We start from the raw sequence: 25,612 nt of genomic DNA, 5'->3' as shown, positions 1-25,612 counted from the left end.
GCGTCAGGGGGACGTGCGGCACGGCGGGGCGGGGCAGGGCGGGCGGAACCACCGAAGCTCAGCACAGGGGGCGGTGTAGCGGCTACCGGCTGGACGAAGAGCGCAGGCCGGGTGCAGGGGGCCTCCGAGCGGTATCCTGTCCCGGGAGGCAGTCGCGTAAGGCGTGGGGACGCGGGGGACTCGAGCGCGCATTGGCGACAGGCAGGCGGGCGAGCCCACGGCACCGCGCCCCCCGTGTCCCCGCCCCCGCGCTGCGGAGAATGGGCACCTCGGGCCGCGGGGCGCAGCCGGAGAATAAACCCCAATGATCAGGGGCTGAGTCCGCGCCACCACCATGTCCGTGGCCTTCGCGTCGGCGCGGCCGAGAGGCAAAGGGGAGGTCACTCAGCAGACCATCCAGAAGGTGGGCATGGCCGAGAGGGTACAGAGTGCGGGTGGGCGCGGGGCACGAACAAAGCCGGGACACAGCCCGCCGCACGGACCCCTGACGGCGGCTCCGCGCGCCCCCAGGAAAGCCTGCGCCAACTTTGCTGGAGGCACTGGCAGCGGGGGCCAGGCGGCCGCAGGGGGTGGGGACCCCGGAGCGCGTTGCGCGTTGTTCTCCCAGAGCGCCCCAGGCAGCAGACGCGACAGAGCGAGACGCCGGGGCCCGCGGCCCCTCCAGCCGGGGCGGGGGCTTGTCGCGCTCTGCTGACAGCCCTGGTAGCGACGGTCGCGCGCCTTTGCGCGCTGCTTGGCGAGTGGAGAAGGGGGCGCAGGCAGCGCGCCGCTGCGGCGAGCTGGCCGCTCTTGTGAGGTACTGCGGTGCCCTGCACAAAGGAACGCATCCAAAGTGTGTGTGCCATTCCAGAGCCCGCACCGCTGTCCAGAGCTTGCTGCACGCGGCGGACTTGAGGCTAGCGCAGCCCCGCCCCCGCTCGGGCCACTGGGTATCTGCGAGCCTAGTCTCCTGCACCCTGGCTTCAGACACCGCAGGTTTGTCCTGCAGTCTCTCAGTTCCATCCTTTAGTTTGGGCCAGTTTCTCAGAGAAGGCGTTTGCGTGGGTGTGTGGACGTCTTTAACAAAAGGAAGCTTTAAGTTTTGGCTTGGACACTTTAGCTTTTTACTGTTTGCCTTCGCGGTTCCAGGCATCTTTCTTACGTGCTGGCTTTTCCTAATTCTGGTTCCTTTTACAGAATTCTTGAATTCTTTTGAGCCAGTTAGTTCCCAAAGGAAATTGGCCTCTCTACTCCCTCAGAGGCTTGTGGGGATTTTCTTCGCTTGTCGCCTGTTTCCCAGATCACCCTTGCTATCCTCCTTAGGAACATAATGGTTATCACTGTTGGCAAGTCCTAGTTAGCAGGGGAGATTATTGGAGGAGAGCAGAAATGCAGCTTTTATAGATCTTGCCTCATTTAACTTTTTGCAGAAGTGACTTAGTGAAGGAGGCTACAGAGGCTACGTGGTAGTAGAGCTAATAGTAGCCCTTCCGTGTGGCTCCACAGGCTGCTGTCTGTGTGGCCATGAACTAGGAGCCTTGGTTGGTGGAGGGTGGAGTACTCCACACATTGGCAGTCCAGACAGTGTCCAGGCACTCTGGCTGCTGGATCTTAACAGTCACTGTTTCCAGCGCCACTTTTGGCTTCAACATTTAGTCAGAGTTTTGTAGTCAAACGTGCTCATCAAAGATCCTCAGTTTCTCCAGGCAAGGGTGTGTTGGAGGACGACCCCAAACATCAGATCACAAAGAGGAGATGTTGGCTGACCTCAGCTCAGGGCAGAAATTCAGCCTGTGAATCTTTGGAAGTGGGTCTTAAGTTTAGCCTGTCAAGGTCCTTAACCTGGTAGGGCCGGCAATTCACTTCCTGTCTCTGTGAATCCTTTACTGGGGAGTCTGAGAAGGCTTGAGGGGGGATGTGTCGTGTACTTAAACCGTGCACTCTGACCTGGCCTGATGATGCGCCACTGCAGTTACATTCTGCAGCATATGTGGCAAGACGGGAAGGTCTAAGAACAGCCTGAGCTACATGACAAGTTCAAAGGCAGCTCAAGGTGTGTGTGTGTGCGTGTGTGTGTGTGTGTGTGTGTGTGTGTGCACGCGCGCGCGCTAACCAGCCCACGCTGAGACCATTGGGGAGAGCTAGGGGTTCCAGAGAAGGAAAAGGCCAGTGGGTGGTGAAAGCAAAGGAAGTAACAGCTCGTTCTTGGAGGATGGAGCTTGCTAAACCGTCCCAGCCCGCAATGTCTTCTCCTCAATCTTCTCTCGACAGTCACAAGGCCATTGTAGGACTTGGAGGTATTGCTGGTGGCATATGAGTTAGCATGTACTGACGTGGCCTTTGCTGGTCCGTAGTCTTGCATGGTACACCCTATAAACTATAGAATCCATAGCACAGGTTCTGGCTAGGTGGATGTATTCCTGTCCCATAACTTCCCTGACTGGCCACGACCCAGGTGACATTAGACAACAGTTTTCACTCACTCACTCTGTCAAGGTGTGAAGGCTGGCTGGCTTCCTTCTCTACCGAAGTTCTGGGGGAGGCTACCTCATACCTTCCCAGCTTCTGGTGGCTCCCACAGCCTTTGGTGTCCTTTGGTCTGTGATGAGATCTCTGTTTTCCTCTTCTGGGATCTCCTCGCCTGTTTTTCTGACTCTTCTCAGAAGCATAACATTCTCATAAGTTAACATTCTCATAAGGTAACATTGGTTTGCAGATAGCCTTCTTTCCAAGTTTGGGGCTTTCCATAGAAGTAAGTGTATGAGGTCAGGAAATTTGAGCAAGCTTCGAATAGTTCTAGATGTGGCCTGCAGGGAGTGGTGACCCAGAGTGGGAGTCTGGAGAGCTGCCCTGACCTGGAGCAAGTGACCGTGTGACAGAGCACTGGCACCTAACGAGGATATAGTCAGAACTGTGCTTTGTGTGGACAATGTGTGTGCCTGGGATCCTGAGGTGGAACTACAGCTGGCTAGAGCTCTCAGAGACACCACTGGCCAAGGACCAACTCTAACTCTGTCTTTCTCTCCACTAGCTGAGGGTGCAACCAGCCAGGGTATAGTGCAGTGATTTGGGTGGCTGCATGCCTATTAGAAGGCCCACTGGACGCCCCCTGCTGTTTCATGTAACAATTACACAATAAAAGTTACATATCTCTGTTGCTGATATTATCATTATTATTATTATTATTTACATGCATGGGTGCATGTGCCACAGTGTACAGGTGGAGGTCAGAGGATTATGGAGTCAGGTCCTTCTCCTTTGACGGGTTCCAGTCTCCAGGCTTTTTTTTTGGGGGGGGGGGTGTTTTTTGGTTTTTTTTTTAGAGACAGGGTTTCTCTGTATAGCTCTGGCTGTCCTGGAACTCACTCTGTAGACCAGGCTGGCCTTGAACTCAGAAATCCACCTGCCTCTGCCTCCCAAGTGCTGGGACTAAAGGTGTGCGCCACCAGCGCCCAGTGTCCAGGCTTCTAAAGTCAATCCTGTTAGTAAAGCACCTTGGCTGCTTGGAATATGAGAGCTGTCCCCATAACGGTGAATGATGTGTGGAACTGAGTCTGAGTCTCCTATTAAAGTGGAAGAGTAATGGCTCTTGGGTAGCTGTTCTTGAGCAACAGTACTCCCTAGGGGGGGCACAAGGTTTCTCCTCCCATCTCTGGAGTGGGGAAGGAATGATATCCCTTCATTCCCCAGTCTGGAGCTCACCTTGGGGAGAGAACAGCCCTTGGCCTCTTTGCTTTCTGTCAGGCAGAGAACCACTCTGCATGGTTCTCAGCCTGAGCCTTGCATTCCTTGGATGAAGAGAAGAGGGGACAGGTGTTCTTTGGAAAGAGACACACAGGCCTGTACCCTCTGCTCACTGAGGCCTGGCTGGAAACATTCCCAAGAAGACATCTCTGGCCAAAGGCCAGATCTGTTCCCCAGTCTCAAGGGGAGAGTCACTTGGAGCAGGATTCAGTGTCCGCCACCTCCCTACACCCCATCTTTTGTGTGCCTTGGGAAAGAACACCTATCCCGTTTGGTATGTGGTGTTCTGCCTTAGGCATGTTCCTAGATTACTGGACCAGCGGGCTTGACTACCACTATCTCTGTGCTTGGAGCCCAGGGCCATTTCCAGAAAGTCCCCAAGCTACAGGTGAGGAACGCACTGTGTCCAGCAGGTGCAGTGAGGGCTAGATATGAGCACCAGCAAACGGCGCGGAACTAAAGCTGGAGGAAAGCAGCCAAGCTTCAGAGCCTAGTTCATGGAGTATGTGCGGGAGAGAAAGGCCTGAAGGAGTGAGGGGTGGGGGACTGTGGGATGCTGTGTAGAACAGGCTATGGGCAGGATCCATTTGTGCTACCTTTCAGATTGTGTCTAGTTGTAAGCATGTACACATGGGGGTCCTCTGGTGTAGAGGAATTTTAATTCAGCGGCCTGGCTGCTCTGGTCTGTATGAACTGGCTGGAGTGCAGACACTCTCTTAGTCCACAACTTCACTCCCTAACAATGAAGGGAAGGTTAGCTTATAGAAGGAAGCAGCCATGCTTGAAAGCTGTGTTTAATTGAGAGGCAGACAAAGTGACAAATGAGAGAAAGATTTGACAGAATGAGTCAGGCATGGGATACATCCAAGTCACACACACACACAAAACAACACAGCAAAGAGAGGCAACTTAAAAGTAATGAGAGAGGAGGCTGGAGAGATGGCTCAGAGGTTAAGAGCATTGACTGCTCTTCCAGAGATCCTGAGTTTAAATTCCAGCAACCACATGGTGGCTCACAACCATCTGTAATGGGATCTGATGCCCTCTTTTGGTGTGTCTGAAGACAGCTACAGTGTACTCACATACAAATAAATAAATCTTTTTTTTTTAAGATTAGTAAGAAGAAAAAAGATTTTGTGTGTGTGTGTGTGTATGTATTAGTTTACGGAAACAGGTGTGTGTGTGTGTCAGTTTTACTGAAACAGGTTGCAGAGAGAAGCCAGACACAGGTGAAGATAGAACAAGCCAGAGAATGAGAAGGAGCCAGAAGATCAGAACGTATTGCCTATGTTCTAGGAGGCCAAGCAGAACAATTTAATCAAAAGCAGAGAGCAGGCAGACTGAATCAGTCAGCTTGGAAGATTAGATTGTATGCAGGTTAGAAGCTTCCAGGCCTAGGCCTAGGGATAGGGATAGTTAGCACACAGAAAAAAATGTTCTGGGCTCAGCCCAAGCTGTGTATTTGCATAGCTTGAGCGCAGCTCTTATCCCATCATCTGAGGAAATAAAAATGTTTACACTCTGGACTGTGTGAGAGCAAAGAAGGCTGCTCCGGCTTCTTGGGCTCAAATCCTCTTCCATCATTTCTTCTTGACACGTGCTTTTTGGGCCTCAGTTTCCTGCTTTTAGAGGGAAGGTGATGTTGAGTTAAAGCCAGTTGAGCAGTATGGGTGGACCAGACCATCTTGGTGCTGTTATGCAAGAGTGCTGAGGCCTCTGTAGGAAATGGTAGAAAACCGTGGCCAGTCCAGAATCCTGTAAAGAGGCGGTTGGTGGCATGCAGTTTGGATTCATCTGAACATGCAGGGTTTTAACGTCATCTGCCATCTGTGTGTACCTTTCCTCAGCGCTGAGATTCTCATGGAGGCAGGGAGCTGTGCTGTGCTGAGCTAACTCAGTCTTCTCAGTATTCAAAGATGCACAGGACCAGAAATGACACCCGTGTTGTCTCAGGAAGATGGAAACATATTGTACCTGTGGTCATGTACTTAACTGCGTATGTAGTCTTTGAAAACCAGACATCTGTGTTAAGCGTGGTAGTGAGACTACAAGGCTGTGTGTTCCTCCCACAAGGGCCTGTGTGTGTGTGATTTTGGGACTGCTTGGAAGCTTGCACAGCTAATTCATGTCTTGTGCAGTGGGTGAATGTTCAGTAGGGCTGCAGCACTCTCCCGGAGTGTGCTTAGGTCGGGCATCTGCCTCCCAGAAATGACTCAAAGATAGCTGCATCACCAAAGGTTTCTCTACCATGGGTGACAGCTCACAAAGCTGGGAGCCTGCAGCAGACTGCACAGGCTGCAGACTGCTCGGCAGGTTGGAGAGCCTCTTCCAGGTGGATGGGTTTGTCTGGGAGTCTGCCCAGTGGTTCTTACTCCTTATATGTATACTCTTGAGGCCCAGTGAATCTGGTCAGTTTCAGGGACTTCCTGAAGCTATTTTGAGTTGTTTACTTCTTTCTTAAGGACGGTCCCTGTAGAATGGAGTGTTTTACTTCTCAGAAAATCCTGTCCTAAAATGCAGTGTGTCTCACCTCCCTTTTCACATCCTGGTCTTTAGAGAGTTTTTCTCTAGGATTGAAGGGAACAGAAAACAAGGAGATGAGAGGGACAGTTGTGCTCAGGACCTCAGCCCTTGGACTAGAATCACTCACAGTGGATGATGGGTCTTCTTACCCCAGTCTAATCTAGGTAATCCTTCAGTTGTAGACACTTGTGAGCTTTCTGAGTAGATGCTAGGTATTGAACTCAGGTCTTCTGCAAGATCAGCACTCACCCTTAACCACCGAGTCATTTCTCCATCCCTATTGTTTTGATTTTTAACAAGGTCTCTCTGTGTAGTTCTCACTGGCCTAGAACCCACAATGTAGACCAGGTTAGCCTTCAATTTCTGACACTCTTTCTGCCTGCTATTGGTATTCTTGGCACGCATTGTTTGTTTTGGTTTGGTTTTTATTCCACATATTAGTACACCTGTGCATGGCAGCTGTGGCAGAGGTTTGGAGGTCTGTGTTGGTTTTATTTGTTGGTTTGTGTTTGGTTTTGTTTTTTGAGACAGGGTTTCTCTGTGTAGCCCTGGCTGTGCTGGAACTAACTGCAGACCAGGCTGGCCTCGACTTAGAGATCTACCTGTTCCTGCCTCCTGAGTGCTGTGATTAAAAGCATGAGCCACCAATACCCAGCCATTTTTTTTAAAGATTTATTTATGCTTTTATATATGTGTGTATGTATAATATATATATACTACACATATATATGCAAATGTATATATATACACACACACAGTGGGGGTGGGGGGAGTGAGTGCTCTATTTGCACACCAGAAGAGGGCATTGGATTCCATTACAGGTGGTTGTGAGCCACCATGTGGGTGCTGGGATTTGAACTCAGGACCTCTGGAAGAATAGTTAGTTCTCTTAATCAGTGAGTCATTTCTCCAGCTGTATTGTTTTGTTTTTTGAGACAAGGTTTCTCTGTGTAGCTCTGGCTGTCCTGGAACTCACTGTGTAGACCAGGCTGGCCATATACTCACAGAAATCTGCCTTTCTCTGTGTCCAAGTGCTGGGATTAAAAGCATGCACCTATATTGCCCAGCACCCTATATTAATTTTAAATAGCTCTGTTATCTTTCATTTATATAGTAACTTGTCTTTATTCTTGTGTTCTGAATATTGAGTTGATGTTTTCTTCATGATCTTGGTTGCTCCAAGTGTTGGCCATTGAGACCCAATCTGAGGGATCAGTTTGGAGTTCCACATGTTAGGCAGATGCGCTACCACTGGACTGTACACCCAGCCTTTGGGTCTAGTGTCTGACCCGGAGGACAGGCTTCCTTCATAGGCTGATACTGGCCATCATAAACAGCCCTGTTGAGACTGGGACAGGGTCCGATGTCCCTGTGTGACAGCTGAGAGGCTCTTTGCCTTCCAGGGGTGGTGCTCCCTTCCCCCATCCCTGCCAGAGGAGTACAGGCAGGGGACAGCCCTGTCTTGAGCCTTGGCCACCCATCAGTGTCCAGGTCTTACCTAAGCAAGCCAACATCCTGTTTGCTGGAAAGCATGGGCTGGAGATGTGCTCAGCAGTTAAGCATGTACTGCCCTAGCTGAGGCTCCAGGTTCACTTCCTAGCACCCTCACTGAGCAGCTCACAATCACCTGTAACTCCAGCTCTAGGGGATGTGATCCCCCTCTTCTGGCCTTTCTGGGTACCTGCACACGTCACACACATACTAGCACACAAGTTAACATACACACAGTTATAAAAAAAAAAAACAAATGTTTTTTTGTTTTGTTTTGTTTTTCGAGACAGAGTTTCTCTGTATAGTCCTGGCTATCCTGGAACTTACTCAGTAGACCAGGCTGGCCTCAAACTCAGAAATCCACCTGCCTCTGCCTCTGCTGGGATTAAAGGCATGAGCTACCACTGCCCAGCACTAAGAAACAAATCTTAAAACATGACACCAGTTCTGTACTTGCAAATGCTCGGTTCTGTGTGAATCGGCACTGTCCCTCTGTGTGGCTGGCTGTACCATAGAGCTGTCAGCAGCCTCTGCATCTTCCTTTAGGCTGTTGTGGCTTTCATGACAACCTGGACTTGCTGTAGGGGTTTTACTTTGTGTCCTTGGAAAGAGCCTCTCCTTGAGAGTGAGGGGTTGAAGAAGAGGATTCTGGGAGCCTTGCTTTTGTGTGTGTGTGTGTGTGTGTGTGTGTGTGTGTGTTGGGGGGAGTGCAGGGAGAGGGGTGAGTGAAAGTCCTTACCTGCCCTTTAGATCATAAGCAGCTTCTGTGTGGCAGCGCCCCCTGGTGGGCACTCAGTCCAGGAAAACAGTGGAGAGGAGGCGCTTTAAAGGAGCTGGACAGAGGAGACTGTACCTGAGGTACTATAGGCTGAGGTGTGAGCTGGTCTCAGGCAGAGGGCAGGTCCAGGGACCCACAATGCAAAGTAGAGGGAAGGGCAGCCGGCAGCCTAAAGGAACAGGGCAAGTGTGTGTTTTTGTGAAGGTGGAGGAAGGGCCTGCCTGGTGTGAGCGCTTGAGTACAGACCCTGTGTGGCACAGGAAGTGACAGATGTTCCTGGCGTCCTCCCCCAGGGACAGTGGTCACTCCAGGTAGAAAGTGGCTCAGAGCTGTGCCTGCTGGCTGTCCTCTGCCCACTGGCTTGCCACACTTCTTCTGTCCCCTCCCATCCCTCCCTCTGTCTTTCTCAGATGCCCTTCAAGGACCATCAGGTGACAGAAGACCCTTGTGTACCATGCCTGTCCATAAGCTCAGCCCCCTTTACTCACAAGCATTTTCACGCCCAGTGTCCCTGATACCCCACTCAGTGTTACTGGTCATTGGAACCAGCACATGCCAGAACCGCCTTAGGGGCTGTGGAGGTCAGACTCACATGACTGAGTTTGGGGAGAGTGTGCTACAGTCTCCAAGAGACAAGACAGCACATCCAGGACACCTCTGGAGCTCAGCCCAGTGCCTCCCAGCGCTGCCATGTGTACCATCCACCTGGGCAGGTACAGGCCTGGGATCTGCATTTCTGACCAGCGTGGGCTGTGCCTGCTGGAGGGAGGGTCAGCTTCCTTCTCCCTGGAACAGAGACTCTGGCTTGCACCACATTTCTGACAGCCCACTGTCCTCTAGCATGTTCATGCCTGACCATTCACATTCCACTCCATGCTTCTAATCCAGACCCTATATGATGTGTAAGACAGTCTCAGAAAAGTGCCAGCCTCTGCAGAGTGTAGCCTGGGCCTCTGCCCCCTTCCTTTCATGTCCTCAGGTCTCAGGGAGATCATTGTCTTGCCTAGCCTTGTGTATCTACAGTGCCTCCTACTGGCCGTGCATTTCCTGGGCTTCTCTCACTGGCCTAGGGATGGATGTAAGCTGGCCCTGCCCTCTTGTGGAGTTGAGATTTGAGGGTCTGTGGAGCTCTCTAGGTAGGAGCCAACGCCTAGAGTGGGTGCCCCTATAAGCTGCCTCTGCGCTCTTGTGGAATTGTGATTGTAGGTAGGGACCAGGACCTGGAGTGTGTGCCCCTAGCACACTCCCCTAAGGGTCCTGATGCCCTAGATGTGAACCAGCTGCTGAGTGACCTTGCATGCACCCTGCTTACCTCTCCCCCAGATGCTGGATGAGAACCACCACCTGATCCAATGCATCCTGGATTACCAGAGCAAGGGCAAGACAGCTGAGTGCACGCAGTGAGTAACGTGCCGGCCCAGGACCCGGCCCGCCCCGGGCTCTGTGACTGCCTTCTCCACATGCTGGGAAAGCTTCCTTGGTGCAGAGCAGAGGGAGGTCAGAGGTGGTCCTGGAGAACAAGTGGCATGGAAAGCCTTCTCATGAGGGCTTGGGGGAAAGAGGCAAAGGGGAACATGGAGAGGTGTTTCTACAGCCTCCACCCATGGGGCCAGTAGTAGACCCAACCAGAAGGCAGCTTGTGCCTCTGGGTGGGCAGAGTACCTCAGACCTATCTCTCATCTTCACGAGGGGCCTTGGGTCTCCTGGGTCCTCATCTTGTTTAGCTGGTCGGAGAGAAGTGAGACCTTGCCTAATGTGCCGTGTGGGTGAGGTGCCTGAGTCCCCTGGGCCTTTCCTGTTTCCTTCCAGGGCACCTCAGGATGTCTGCTCTGTGAGGTCAGCCTCACATCTGGCTCTGTGGAGCAGGGCTCTGTTCCCTGTTGCCCTGCCGTGATGTCCAGGCCTCTCCTCCTCTCCCATCAACCACCTTCCTCCTGGCTCACGCCCCAGGGTCTTTCAGGGGTTCAATCATGAAATGGGAGCCTGCTTAGGGCTTGGCTGCACCTGACCCCTTGCTGGACTTTGGAGAGCGGCCAGCTGCCCGTTTCCAGCCTGGCATAGGTGTCAGTGTTCGCTGTCCTGCAAAGCCGGAGGCCAAGGCTGACTTGGTTCGACTTGGCTCTGCGTTGGATGTGGCAGCTTCACCTGTGTGCTTGCTTCTCCACAGGTACCAGCAGATCCTGCATCGGAACCTGGTCTACCTAGCCACCATAGCAGACTCCAATCAGAACATGCAGTCCCTGCTTCCCGCGGTAGGTACTGCGGCCGGTTTCTGCACGTGTCACCTCAGGTAGACAGGTGACCAACAGCAGCCCAGAGCTATGAGGCATCAGAAATTAGGGGTTCTGGGAGGGGTCGTAAATGACTGTAGTGGACAGGAGGAACTGGGATTTAGACTACTTAGTTTAGGGAGGTGGCCCCATGACCAACCCTGGGAATGTTAAGGGTGAGTTTTATGACTGACAGGAGAGGGTTTTTGCCTTTGTTGGAAGCCCTTTCTTTTCCCCACCTCCCCCCCAGCCAATGGCTTGCACAGTCCCAATGCATACAGGTATACGACTGGGATAGAAAAGTAAATATTTTTCTTAATAATAAATAAGTCTTTCTAGGTGTACTCCTGTAATCCTAGCACTTGGGAAGCTGACACAGGAGGCTTGCTGTCAGTTTGAAGCCAGACTGGGCCATATATCAAGTACCAAGCTAGCTAAAGCTACACACAATGAACCCTGTCCAAATAAATAAATAAATAAATAAATAAATAAATAAATAAATAAAAGTTAAAGGGGCTGGGCGTGGTGGTGCAAGCCTTTAATCCCAGCAATCAGGAGGCAGAGGCAAGCAGATTTCTGAGTTTAAGGCCAGCATGGTCTACAAAGTGAGTTCCAGGACAGCCAGGGCTACACAGAGAAGCCCTGTCTTGAAAAAGAAAGAAAGAAAGAAAGAAAGTAAGTTAGTTAAAAGGGGAACTCTCCAGTGCAGTCACATCCCAGATCCCAGATACCACTACAAATATTTTATTGTCTGTTTGATTTTCTGTAAATGCATTTTCCTCAAATTAAACTTTAACTGTGATGTCGGAGAGTATGCCTGTGGCCACATGAGATAACATGATAACGTGGCCAAGAGAAGAAGCCACCCATGATGACCAAGGCTGACCGCAGGTGCCAGGGCAGATGTGTTACCAGGAAATGACTTTCTCCTGGCACGTGGCTCCCTTGGAAAGCACAGGCTTTACAAGTGGCATCACCGTGGTCAGCTGTGGTGTTGCTCCTGCTGGAGATGACCCTTCTCATTTCTTTCAGTACTAGGGTTGAACCTAGAGCGTTGTGCATATGAAACTATATTCTTAGGCCTCTTTTTTACATCTTAAAAATAAATTTTAAGTCTCCAGGTCTGTTTTTCCAAGACTGAACTTGAACTCACTCTGTAGCCCAGGCAACACTTGAACTTGCCATCCTCCTGCCTCCACTTCTCTGCTGAGACTGTGGGCCTGTAGCACCAGTCCGGGTTAGGAGCTCCTTTTCTTGGCCAGGTATCGATAGCATGTGTGTGCAAACCTTTGCAGCCACCGTTTGGTGAGGAGAAGAGACACTTCACTTCTTCACAGTATGTTTGGCTGAGGAGATGGATGGAGGAGGAGAGGGGAGAGGATACAGGGAGTGAAAGTACAGGAAGCTAGCTTGCACACTGACTAGTTCATCGATGAATGTAGGCACTGCGACCCTTGGCCGGCTGATTTGTGTCTGATGTCATGGGTGTCAGCTCAGTACCATGCTGGTTGGTGGCTGTGCAATCAGCATGGGTCACTGAGTCCCCAGGGTGGCTCTCGGTGCTTATTCTCTGAGCTAACTCTCTCTTGCTCCAACCTCTCTGTCATCAACAGCCTCCAACACAGAACATGAACCTCGGGCCTGGAGCACTGAGTCAGAGTGGTTCCAGCCAGGGCCTGCACCCCCAGGGCAGCCTCAGCGATACCGTCAGCACAGGCCTGCCCCCTGCCTCCCTCATGCAGGGCCAGATCGGTAACGGTGAGCAGGTTTGCTGCAGCGATATCACCAAGGTAGCTATAGATAGCAGGCTATAGTGGCAGCCCACGCCCAGCAGGGCTGGGCACAGTGCCTTCCCTCCTGTCCTGCGCCCACCTCTCTCCCACTGTCCTGGCTGCAGGTACTCCTCTGAGCCTAAGTGTCTGTGGTGGTTAATAACCATGCAGAGGACATGAAGCTGACTCCAAGTACCCAGGTCCACTTTATTCTGACCTGTGGCATTTAATGTACGGTTATGTGCTTCTGTGTGCGTTCTTTAAGAATGGTAGTCTGGTGTTGCTGCTGTTCATGCTACAAAATAAGAACTCCTACTACCAACCGGGGGCTCTCAGGAACATGTGTGCGCTTGCCAGTGTGTGTGTGTGTGTGTGTGTGTCTGCGTGTCTGTGTCTGTGTGTTCATTAATCACTCACTCCATTCCTAAGTGTTAATGACCTTGGGTTAGCCTTCCTCTCAAAGTCATCTGAAGGGAACTTGGATGTCTTTATTTGATGTGGAAACCTGGCCTCCAGTGCCTGACGCTACCTCTTGGACCTTTCCTGGCAGGTCCAAACCACGTGTCCATGCAGCAGACGGCTCAGAGCACACTGCCTACAACCTCCATGAGCTTGTCAGGCAGTGGCCATGGTACTGGCCCTGGGTACAGCCACTCTGGACCTACCTCACAGAGTGTCCCCATGCAAGGCCAAGGTGCCATCAGCAACTATGTGTCTCGGACCAACATCAACATGCAGTCCAACCCAGGTACTATCCCTATACCTGGCCCCATATCTGTGGCCAGCTCCCAACCCTAGCAAACTCAGGCAACTTGTCTGTGTAGCTCCTAAGGGACAGTCCCCCTGGTGTGCTGTGGATCTTCCCTGGGCGTCTCCACAGGGCTGGGATGGTGGACAAACTGACTCAGCCCTGAGTGTTGCTCAGAGGCCTCAGCAATTCTAAGGAAAGGAAACCATTGGCTGACTTGGAAGAGGAACACTGGTCTCAGGGGAGGGACCCCTGGCAAAGGCTAGAAGAAGAAAAGATAAATGGAGGTCCAAATACTAAAGCTGGAGGTCACAGGTACTAATACTTGAAGTCACAGACAAGGAGGTCACAGGTACTGAGTTGGAGGTCACAGGTACTAAGCTGGAGGTCACAGATATGGAAGTCACAGGTACTAAGCTGGAGGTCACAGATATGGAGATCACAGATATGAAGGTCACAGCTACTAAGCTGGAGGTCACAGATATGGAGGTCACACCTACTAAGTTGGAGGTCACAAGTACTAAACTGGGGGTTACAGGTACTAAGCTGGAAGTCATAGATATGAAGGTCATAGGTACTAAACTGGAGGTTATAGGTACTAAGCAGGAGGTCAGAGATATGGAGGTCACAGATATGAAGGTCACAGCTACTAAGCTGGAGGTCACAGATATGGAGGTCACAGGTACTAAGATGGAAGGCACAGGTGCTAAGCTGGAGGTCCAGGCCTTTGTGCAGAGCAGGGGCCCTGGTTTACAGTGGATGCTGAGCATGGAGGTAGCCATGCAGAGGGTCATGGAATACCTGAGACTTGGCAGGTCCCAATCCAGATGTTCCCTAAACATCAGAGACACCTGTCTCAGAGGAATGTTGCAAAATAAGATGGTATGTTTCCTTCATGTTTTCTATAGTCATAGCACTGCAGGTTTATTTTGCAAGTGCAGTGTTACAATGTTTCTTTGAAGAGTGTTTCACCCGTTTTCTTTTTTTCAACATGGATTCTAGAAGCTTTTTCTTCCTTCTCTCTCTTTCTTCCTTTCTTCCTTTCTTCCTTTTTTCCTTTGTTTCTTTAGTGCTAGGGACTAAACACGGGGTCTCGTAATGCAAGGTAAGGGCTCTACTAGTGAGCTACACTCCCTCACTAAATTGCCATGGCTGGCCTTGAACTAGGGATCTTCTTTCCTCCATTTTTTGAGTAGCTAAGGTGACATGCATACTCTACCTGGCTTTCTACAAACTTTAAAACAAATGGCTCTTATTTTGTTTCTGTGGGATGTTGCTGTTTCAGTGACTTCTAAGCAGTGTGTAGCTGGGCCAGCAGGCAGGCAGGTATAGTCCACAGTGCTGTAGAGAGAGCACACTGTGACACCTGAAGGACAAGCTCTGGGGACAAGGAAGGGCAGGATTTTAGTTTCTGTGGCCAGGAGCTGTGTATGGGCCTGAGGGCCTGATCCGTCTTGCCCAGTGGCTCTTTCCTAAGATAGCCGAATGTTAGTCCTAACAACTGAGGTCTAGCCTTGTACCGGGTTTATGGATGCAGCTCACACTGTTACAGGTACAACTTGGAATCAAAGGTACTAGTTATCAGAGGGAGTCGGGTTTTCGGGGAAAGGAGCTCTACCCTAGAGCTTTCTCAGGTTTATTTTGGAGTCTCTGTCCTTTTACAGTCTCCATGATGCACCAGCAGGCAGCCACGTCCCACTACAACTCAGCACAGGGTGGAAGCCAGCATTACCAGGGCCAGGCACCCATTGCCATGATGGGCCAGGGTGGCCAAGGAGGCAGCATGATGGGGCAGCGGCCCATGGCGCCCTACAGACCCTCCCAGCAAGGTGAGGCCTGCCTGCTTCAGCCGTCGGCGAGGGGTCAGTACTCTCTCTCCGGGTGGGAGTCGTAAGGTTTTCTCCAAGGCGCAAGCAAGGACGCTAGATGCATAGGTGCCATGGGGGACCAGGTGAGCATCAGCTAGCCCAGGGAGCAGATATTTGGGTCTGAGGACACAGGAGGCTGTTGTTCCAGTTCCAGAGTATTTGGGTTATGAGAAGAAGGATTAGTGGTTGAATAGTCCTGGGTGTGTTCCTCCCATGGTCAAGGCTTTGCTGCTAAACCAGGTGTGAGTGTGTCTTACCCACTGCATGCTGGTCTTAAGTGTCTGGTCACATCCCTACAGGCTCTTCCCAGCAGTACCTGGGCCAAGAGGAGTACTACAGCGAACAGTACAGCCACAGCCAGGGCTCCGCAGAGCCCATGAGTCAACAGTACTACCCAGATGGTAAGGCGCACTGCTGGCAGCTCCTGGTTGATCTGCTCTTCATATCCAGAGCTCTGTGTCCTATCAGCAAAGCATCCTGAGTCCCCTCTGCTTAAGCACACTGGGGCATGGACTGAGGCTGGTCTCAGATATGGAGGTCACAGGTACTAAGATGGAGGGCACAGATATGGAGGGCACAGATGCTAAGCTAGAGGTCCAGGCCTTTCTGCTGATCAGGGGCTGGGTTTACAGTGGATGCTGAGCATGGAGGTAGCCATGCAGAGGGTCACGGAGTACCTGGGACATGGCAGGTCCTAATTCAGATGTTCCCTGAGCATCATCATGGGACTCCATCCACCTCTTTGAGTTTTCTCTGCCTCCCTTTCCCAGAAGGTAGTAACAGTCTGAGCTAGGTGGAGCCAGCCATCGATAACAGTTGTATATAACATGATGGGTCCCAACTTTTAGCTTCCTGCCCTCACTTCAGCGAATTGTCACTTCCAGTTACCTTTAAGTGGATTTGTGGAAGTGACATTTAAAATGATCTTAATATTGGGTATGGTAGCCCAGGCCTAGAATCTCAGGTCTCGGGTAGGTAAAGCAGGAAGATTAAGAATTTGAAACCAGCCGGGCGTGGTGGTGCACGCCTTTAATCCCAGCACTCGGGAGGCAGAGGCAGGTGGATTTCCGAGTTCGAGGCCAGCCTGGTCTACAAAGTGAGTTCCAGGACAGCCAGGGCTCAGAGAAACCCTGTCTTGAAAAACCAAAAAAAAAAAAAAAAAGAATTTGAAACCAGCCTGGGCTACCTTAGGATACCCTGTCTCAATAAATATCCATTGTAAATATAGATTTTGAGAGATAAAGGTAGAGTTCTCTGGGGAGCTCTGGCCAGGGCCCTGGTGTCAGCCATAGTATGAGGTAAGCTGTAAGTCTGGGATAGGGATAAGAGCAAGGTAGGTGGCAGAGACAAGTCTTGTACCAAGACGTGACTCCTGGTGGGAGGTGGTGGCATGATCCAAAAGCCTTTTCGTGGACATAGCATACTATTACCCAGAAACCCCCAGGAGCTGTACAAGGACAGAAGAGAGCAGCTGGTGCTGTCAAGAGTCTTGATTTGCTCTGTGGTTTACAGCAGTCCCACAGGGTTGGTGACATCTGCAGTTTAGAGGTGGAGAGGGAGGGAGGGAGGGAGGGAGGGAGGGAGGGAGGGAGGGAGAGAGAGAGAAAGAGAGAGAGAGAGAGAGAGAGAGAGAACAAGAACAAGAGAGAGAATGAGAGAGAAAAGAGGGTCTTGGAGAGGCTTGGAGAAGTAGACTCAGCCAGTTCTGCCTCATCCCCTGGCCCGAGCTCACTGTTGCAGAGCCCATTGTCCCCCAGGGCCAAGGCACGGAGACAGACACCTCCACACACATCACCTGTTTTCTTGTAGGCCACGGTGACTACGCCTATCAGCAGTCGTCCTACACAGAGCAGAGCTATGACCGCTCATTTGAGGATCCCACACAGCACTACTACGAGGGGGGTAAGAAGCATGGCAGGGCGCACACCATGCCCCAGTGCACAGAGGCGCAGCACAGGCACAGTGGTTCAGACACTACACCCCTCGACCTAGCAGTGCTGGCCTCCAGCGCGTCTCAGCCGAGTGATTGGTGTAGGTCTGTGGAGTTGGGTTTGCGGGCTGCGCGCTGCAGGGCTTCACTTGCCTTGTGCATTTGGGAAACAGGGCTGAGTTTGACTATGTTGGGGATTTTGCTGCTAGGAGACAAACATGGCAATTCTTCCAGCTTAATAGCCCAGGAGCTAGTAGGATGGCTGCTTTTTTTAAGAGCTTGTAGCCCCAGCATGGAGACCTTCGTGGTGCTGTGGGAATGGGGGAGAGAGGGATAGCTGTGTGTTGTTGCTGTGAGGCTCTGAGACAGAAAGCCTTGCTTCATAGCATTTGCCCCTCCGTGGTATAAATGGCTGGCAGGCATTGTCACTGATGAGATGCCATGGAATGTGGAAGTAAGAGGAGAGACATAGTCCCTGAGCAAGTTGAGAGGCAGGGGCTCAATAGGACTTAGCATGCACTTAGCATGCATGCATACATACATACATACATGCATAGTACATATTTATTATTTTTAAAAATGTGTGTGTGTAGCCATGTGCACCCTCACTGGGGCCATCCTTAAAGACCAGAAGAGGGTGTTGGATCCCCTGGAGCTAGAGTTATAGGTTGTTGTGAACCACCTAATGGACTGTGAGAACCAAATTTGGGTCTTGTGGGAGAGTCGCCACTCGCTCTTAAACCTCTGAGCCATCTCTCCTGGACTTTTTTTTTTTTTGGTTTTTTGAGGCAGGGTTTCTCTGTGTAACCCTGGCTGTCCTGGAGCTCACTTTATAGACCAGACTGGCCTCCAACTCAGAAATCTGCCTGCCTCTGCCTCTGCCTCTGCCTCATGCTGGGATTAAAGGTGTGGGCCACCATGCCTGGCTTCTCCTGGATTTTTTTGTTGTTTTTTTGTTTTTTCCACACCAGGTTTCACTGTATATCCCTGGCTGTCCTGGAACTCTATCTGTAGACCAGGCTGACCTTGAACTCAGAGGTCTGCCTGCCTCTACCTCCCTCCTAACCCTAACCCTAACCCTGAGTCCTGGGATTAAAGGCATGTGCTACTACTGCCCGGTGAAATGTTTACTAATTGACCTATAGTCTCTCTTAGAATAACTCCACATGGAGGTGAGTGTCCTTTTATGTGACACTGTTATGTCACATGTCATATGATTTAGCCCACAGGTTTGACTCTGCCTGCTTGGTCTCACTGAGCCCTTCAGACTTGATTCTCACCAGCTACCTGATTTATATTTTATTCCTTCAAAACCGAGCACCTAGTAGGTAGAGCAGTCCTCTCAAGCCTCCGCTGTGGTCTGCTCATTTGATGTGCAGCCTCTCAGGGCACCAGTTGGGCATCTTGGGACATCGGGCCTTCGCCCCCTCCTAGCTCTGGAGGCCTGAGATCTGAGGTCAAGGTGTCTTCAGAGCTACCTTCTGCCAGCTCAGGGCAGGTCTGCACCAGGCCTCTCCAGCATCTGCTGCCTGCCATCCGTCTGGCTCTCTCTTGGCTTGGAGAGACACGCTCCAGACTCTACCTGCATTGTCTTGTGGCCTCTGTGTATCTGCTCAGATTTCTCTGGCTTCACGCAGACCCTCACGCTTGGCATCCACTGAAGATCTTGTTTCTGATTAAGGTCCCACCCGTGTCTCAGGAAGTAAAGGTAACTTCGGAGGCGACAAAACACCGGACAGAAGAAACTTAGGAAGGGTTTGCTTTGGTTTAAAGTTTCAAGTACAGGTCCGTGGTGGCAGGAGCCTGTGACAGCTGTTGCATCCACAGGTGGGAAGCAGAGGGAACAAAAGGTGTCTCAGCTCCTTTCTCCTCTGTTCATTCAGGGACCCCAGGCCATGACTTGGTGTCACATACATTTGGTTCAGCCTTTCAAGAAACACCTTTCACAGACAGACTGGGTTGTGTGGTTGTAAATCCAGTGACCTTGACGACTAACAGTCAGATGTGTGCGGTAGAACTTGATCATTCAGTGCGCAGAACTGTCACCTGAGCAGCTACATCACCCATTTTATATTATCTGGCTTTTCAATTGTATTTTATAAAATATTAAAACAGAAATGCCATATGAGCTGAGCAGTGGTGGCCTTTAATCTTAGCACTTGGGAGGCAGAGGTAGGAGGATTTCTGAGTGCAAGGCCAGCCTGGTCTACAGATCGAGTTCCAGGACTGCCAGGGCTACACAGAGAAACCCTGTCTCGAAAAAAAACAACAAACAAAAAAAGCCATATGATATTTGAGCCATCGTGGGAACGTACTGCCTCTGGAGACATGTTGAAAGGATTCCTTGGCTACTCACTGTCCTGTGGGTGTCAGGGAGCCTCCTGCACTGCCCAGAAATGAGACTGTGCCCCTTCTTTCTGCAGGAAACTCCCAGTACAGTCAGCAGCAGGCTGGGTACCAGCAGGGCACAGCACAGCAGCAGACCTACTCCCAGCAACAGTATCCCAACCAGCAGAGCTACCCGGGGCAGCAGCAGGGCTACGGTAAGAGGGACGCCTGTCTCCTCACAGAGGACCCTCTGGTGTCTGCTGTGGGCTGCGTACACTGTGATGGAACTGTTTAGGCAGATGTTGAGTAGGCTTATTTTGGTGTGGCTATTGATCTCTGGAGAGGTTGGGGGTTGTTTTAAAGGATTGCCATGTACCCAATACCTGCCTCCCTGTGTCTAAGATCATCATTTATCCCTGTACAGTGGTCACAATCAGAAACCAACATCGGGGCCTGGAGAGATGGTGCAGCTGTTAACAGCACTTGCGGAGGACCTGGGTTTGGTTCTCAGTATCTACGTAGTAGATCCCAGCTGACTGTAACTCCAGTCCCAGGGAAGATCTGACTCCCTCTTCTGGCCTCTACTTGATGAGAGTGATGTGCAAATATATGTGCAGAAGGAAAGAAAAACAGGGCTGGCGAGATAGCTCAGTGGTTAAGAGCACTGACTGCTCTTCTGAAGGTCCTGAGTTCAAATCCCAGCAACCACATGGTGCCTCAAAACCATCCTTAATGAGATTAGACGCCCTCTTCTGGTGCATCTGAAGACAGCTACAGTGTACTTATTTATAATAAATAAATCTTTGGGCCGGAGCGAGCAAGGCCTGAGCAAATGGGGTTAACCAGAGCAAGCAGAGGACCTAAATTCAATTCCCACCAAGCACATGAAGGCTCACAACCATCTGGACAGCTATAGTGTACTCATGTACATATAAGTAAATCTTTTTTTAAAAAAAGGAAAAGAACAGCCTCGGGCAGGCCGTGAGGCATTGAAAGTCTCCCTGGGCTGGACTGCAGCTCCATGGGTAGAGTATTGCCATCTGTGGTGATCACACAAACATACACACACACACACACACTAAAAGAACAACTAAACAGACGTGGGGACTTTAGCAATCCTCTCCAGAACCTTCACCTTAGTCTTCAGAGGAAACCTGACATTTCTCTTCTGCTAGAGAATTTCCCTGTTCCTGTTGGCATTTAAGGCTCTGCTTTACGGGTCCACTATAACTGCCCTCCAGTGGTCCTGGGGATAGGCCCTCAGTGCTCCATATCTGTGTGGGCACAGTCCCAAGTCCTCACAGGACTCTCACAGATGGCAAGCTGGGTTGTGACACTATTGTAGCACAGGCTGTACCCACCAAAGGACGGCTGCCTGGTGCCTGGATGTTCACAGGCATGGTTGGTCTCACCGCCTCTGCTGTCTTCACAGGTCCTGCCCAGGGAGCCCCCTCACAGTACTCAAGCTACCAGCAAGGACAAGGTCAGCAGTATGGAAGTTACAGAACATCGCAGACAGGACCTTCTGCCCAGCAGCAGCGGCCTTACGGCTATGAACAGGCAAGCTTTCTGGGCGTTTCAGGAAGCGCTATCTGCCAAGTGTCAAGTGAGGCCTGGCAAGGGTTTCTCTTACTGTCCTGAGGAACAACAGGTGGGACTAGTTGGCCTCTGGTAAAGCAGAAGTGTGCAGCCACTGTGGGGCTAGAGTTGCTCAGATGGTCTTAATGACACAGGTACCTCTTTTCCCAGAGGCCAGAAAAGAATGTCTCTTGGATTTGTGGGTCAACAGAGAGGCATGCTAACTTAGTTACAGACTAAACTGGAGGTCATGACTACATCTGTCTCTAGAGGAGACACAGCAGTGACATCTCGGGGACAAGCATCCCCATCCAAACCTTTACTGCAGCCTGTAGGAGTTATAGCTGTGTGCCTCAAGGTCCCAACCAAGTCAGTAGGCCCATGACCTAGTCAAGCACAGGCAAGGTTTTGTGTGTACTGTATGTGCTTTCTGCTGTCCCTAGCCTCTACCCATAGATGCAGGTCACTCCTCCAGCCGACTTCCCAGTTCTGAGGGTCAGAAGCAGCTCTAGGCTCTGTCCTGTGTGTCCCTGGCAGGATGGAATAGCCTGGGCAGTGGCTCAGACTTGACTCTGTGCTGAGTCTGCCTGCCCTAAAGATTATACTCAAGGCCTCCTCTGCCCTCTGCTTCACCCCCCTGGGTATAGTCACCAGAAACCTGTCAGGCTGCTTTGCATAGACTCTTCACTGTAGGCTCCGAGGAGCCCTCCTCAGCTAGCTGTGGGGGAGAAGAAGCTGGGGTTGAGTGCCCGTGTCCATATGTCCTCCAGGAGACCCCTCTGTGTGCAGGGCTCTGTTGGCTTCCAACCCTGTAGTCAGCCTGGATTCAAGCTCCAGGTCTTTCTCTGTCAGATTTTGTACTGACTGTGTGACTGTTAAGAGGTCACCCGTGTTAGCAGCAGCTCTGCTGCCCCATCGGGGCACGGGGAACTCCTTTCCCGGAGAGCCACCATGATGTCTAGTTAGGCACATGGCCAGGCCCTTTCTTCAGATTGCCCAGTGAGGGAGGGCACATTGCCTGTGAGGAAAGCTGATCAAAATAAGTAAGAAAACAATTGTGGGGCTGGTGAGATGGCTCAGTGGGTAAGAGCACCCGACTGCTCTTCCGAAGGTCCAGAGTTCAAATCCCAGCAACCACATGGTGGCTCACAACCATCCGTAACAAGATCTGGCGCCCTCTTCTGGAGTGTCTGAAGACAGCTACAGTGTACTTACATATAATAAATAAATCTTTAAAAAAAAAAAAAAGGAAAACAATTGTGTAAGGTTAGAGAGTGACTGTTGGGCTGAAGGACGGTACCTCTGCATTGCAGAAGTGTTCATGGATTCCAGCAGGCTCTCCAGGGTTCTGGGCCTGCAGGGTTCTGGCTCTCCAGGGTTCTGGCCCTCCAGGATTCTGGCCCTCCAGGGTTCCAGCTGTGGGAGGAAGCTTCCTGATGTTTGGGTGTGCAGACCCAAACTATAGAGGTGTAATCTATGTCTTGTTCTCCTTTAGGGCCAGTATGGAAATTACCAGCAATAAAGAACAAGCATTGTCTTTGGACCCATCATAGTAGTATGTTCTGGACGAGCCGGTGGCACTTCTGATGAGTAGCGACATGTTGGTCACCCTCTCTGCCCAGTGCCGTGTCTGCATGAGAGGCAGGCTCGTTTCATGCTGGGTGTGATGCCGTGTGCACCACTGGCTGCGATGGCGTGACATGTTTGGTGCTGTGTAAAGTATTGTATATCGGTACGATGGGGAGGTTGTCCTGTTTGTGTCCCCCGCCCCCTCCCTGATGTTCTTAGCTAGCTTGGGGGGTGGTCACCGTGTCATCACATGTTCTGTGCCTGGTGATGAGACAATGTCTAAGAGACATCATGGTCCATGCTGCTGTGAACAGACTCAGTCTGCCCCCTCTCATACCATTGTTGCAAAGTGGACTGTAAATGTTTCTTCAACTGGCGGCTCATAGCTTGACATACATACACCGCTAGGTGACCATCTCTTCTGTGCCTAAGTAGGGCTTGAGGACACCTTCTGTGTCTTGGGTCATGTCACTATAACAAGGAAGATGTGCTTTGTGTGCAAGGACCATGAGCTGTCCTTTCCAGAACTTACCAATTGCCTGTGTCTCTCCAGTTTCCATGATCCCAAAGTATGTCTTTGTATTAGCGAGTGAAGAAGGATCGATGACTGTATTCCAAATGACAGTCCGTGAGGGTGTGGGCAGCGTGAGGGGAGCCTTCACTAAGGAGGGCGGTGTCTGAAGAGCAATTCTTGCTGTCTCCCAGCTGCTTGTGTGTAGTATGGCTTTGGCCCTTGGCATCATCTCTAGGATTTGAGTGTGCCCAAACCTAAGTTTATAGAGAATTTAAAGTACTCATGTTTAATTTTACAAGCAGTTGGCAAGTGTTTATATTCCTTCTTCGGGACCTCTGAGTTCAGATTGCCAAGCAGATGTTCCTTTGCATTTAGGGAAGTCTGAAATCCACACTGCATTTTTAATGAATCCAAATAACTTTATTACGTTCTTTAGAATGAAAAGGGCAAGTTTTATACAGTGAGGATTGGGTGGTTTTTTGTTTTTTTTTTTTTTTAACATTCCTAGGATGTTTAATCTCGTTTTAATTCTGTGCAAACATGAGAGACAGCCTTTTTGAAAAGGTTCTGTCAATGGAAAACACCGCATATAATGCAGCAGGCATATTTCTCAGCATTTATTTGGATAATAACAATGTTACTGTGAGAAGAAAAGAACAACCTTGAAGATGAGTGCTAAGAACAACCAGGAACATACAAAACCATCCCCAAGGATGCAGGGCTTGGTGCATCAGGCCTGTCCACCAGGATGCTTTTGCTTTATTTGTGTCTTATATGTAGCCCAGACTGGCCTCAAACTCACTACATAGCTGAGGCTGAACTTAATGATCCCCCAGCCTCCACTCCCGGGTACTGAGACCACGGACATGCACCACCACACCTGTTTTCAGCTGATAGTTTTTAAAATATAAAACTTACCTGTAGCTCAGTAGTAAGGCACCTTTGTGGGGTTTGCTTGAATTAATCTTGACAGTCTTGCTGGAACTTACAGTGCCAGCTCCATTTACTTACAGGAGAGTCAAGGGCCGGATCAAAGGACTGGTCTGTATTGGCTGCCGTCTTAACTCTAGGACATTCTCCCTCTCCTGTGGGACCGTTATCAACAACCATGGGCATATCTGTCTCATAGGCACAGGGTTTAGGAAACACACAGGCAAGGGCTGACTACATGACGGCTTTAACTTTACAGAAACAAGTTTCTGATCGCTACGTGGCAGAAGTATTAGCAACTTCATTTTAGGGACTCGTCATCTCTTTAGCTCCTTTCCTTTCTGTCAATTTTTATAAAAACTAGCCTACAAGCTCACTTGGGGGCTAAATATCCCATTGAAAATGTCGAAACATTTTAAGTAACTGTGAAAATGGTTTTTATTCCTTGCCAATCTGGGAATATGCCTTTTATGTATGCATACATGTGCAAGTGTGTACGTGTGTGTGTGTGTGTGTGTATATATATGTATGTGTGTGTATGTATGTGTGTGTATATATATGTGTGTGTATGTTAAAGTGCTGTATTAGTGTGTATGTGTGTGTGTATATGTAAAGTGCTGTGTTAGTACGTGTTAATGCTTTTTGAAAGAACACTTAAAATATGTATCACCCCAAAAGTTCAATTTGAAATGTCTTACATTAAGAATTTCTTGAATGTTGTGTATATATTTTTAAAAGCACTTTGTGAAATAGTTTGTACATTTATTTCCTAATTTATACCTGATTTTGGTGTTAATATATTTAATGATTAATAATATTGTTTATTTAATGTTTTGTTGATTTTTATGTAATTTTGTGGGGGAAAGTGATGCCAGTCTTTTTCATTGCCTGTACTATAGCTTTTCTTCTGTAACATGAATGTTTGAAAAGTCCTAGGCTGAAATGAACCCTTCGTGCAGGTGTGGTTGACTGTGTTTTGTTTTCAATGGCTCCTCCTACTGAAGGCCAGAAAAGATGCAAAGGGAGATTTGGAAATCGCTGCTCATTCTTCCTCCTGTTTCCCAGCATCCGTTCAATACTTGGTGAACTTGACCACTGAGGACTGGGGTTTTCAGATGTGCTGACCACTACCCGCTGCGCTTGTCAGGGGCTATGGGTGGATGGACATCTTTGCAGACTTAGCATATAGCACAGTGGGAGATGGGAGATGTCTGCAGAGGCACTGGGCAGACACAGGTCTGGCCCAGAAAGGAGGTGTCTTCCTTTCCTGTTATACCAGTTTTCAGACGTGGGCTTCAGTGACTGAGTGTCCATTCAAACTTGTAAAAAGAGGAAGACTTTCCATTTCCATTAAAACACTTTTTTAGCCATTACCTCAGTTCTGTTTATTGAGCATGTTACGTCTGTCTTGTTATTTGTGAACGAAGTACAGTTTTTAAACACCCTATCATTTTCACCCTTGTTTGTTTGGTTAGACGGAGGCGCACTGTACAAACCTATGTGACTCTCAGACATTCCCGGCCTCTTTTTTCCCGAGACTGGAATTAATAGCGTGCGACCCGGCACCTGGCTTTTTCCTGGTTTTGTGAG

The 25,612-nt window shown here is 50.2% G+C and overlaps 1 protein-coding gene across 1 annotated transcript; it reads left to right on the top strand.

Annotated features, from left to right (window-relative positions):
- Positions 1–11: 11 nt before the first annotated feature.
- On the top strand, positions 12–25,395 carry Ss18l1 (SS18L1 subunit of BAF chromatin remodeling complex). Its single transcript, XM_085831763.1, has 11 exons — positions 12–403; positions 9,839–9,915; positions 10,683–10,767; positions 12,399–12,543; positions 13,108–13,305; positions 14,970–15,134; positions 15,473–15,574; positions 16,983–17,075; positions 19,527–19,646; positions 20,864–20,991; positions 22,505–25,395. The coding sequence occupies exons 1-11, from the start codon at positions 335–337 to the stop codon at positions 22,529–22,531; spliced, it is 1,209 nt and encodes a 402-aa protein (XP_085687889.1). The 5' UTR covers positions 12–334; the 3' UTR covers positions 22,532–25,395.
- The last annotated feature ends 217 nt before the right edge of the window (positions 25,396–25,612 follow it).

Source organism: Mus caroli, unplaced genomic scaffold (assembly GCF_978045245.1).
Source record: "Mus caroli unplaced genomic scaffold, Mus_caroli_1 scaffold_2, whole genome shotgun sequence".
In the NCBI taxonomy this organism is placed as follows: Eukaryota; Metazoa; Chordata; class Mammalia; order Rodentia; family Muridae; genus Mus; species Mus caroli.
Note: the sequence above shows the minus strand (reverse complement) of the source record. Positions and strands in the feature narration are given on the sequence as shown.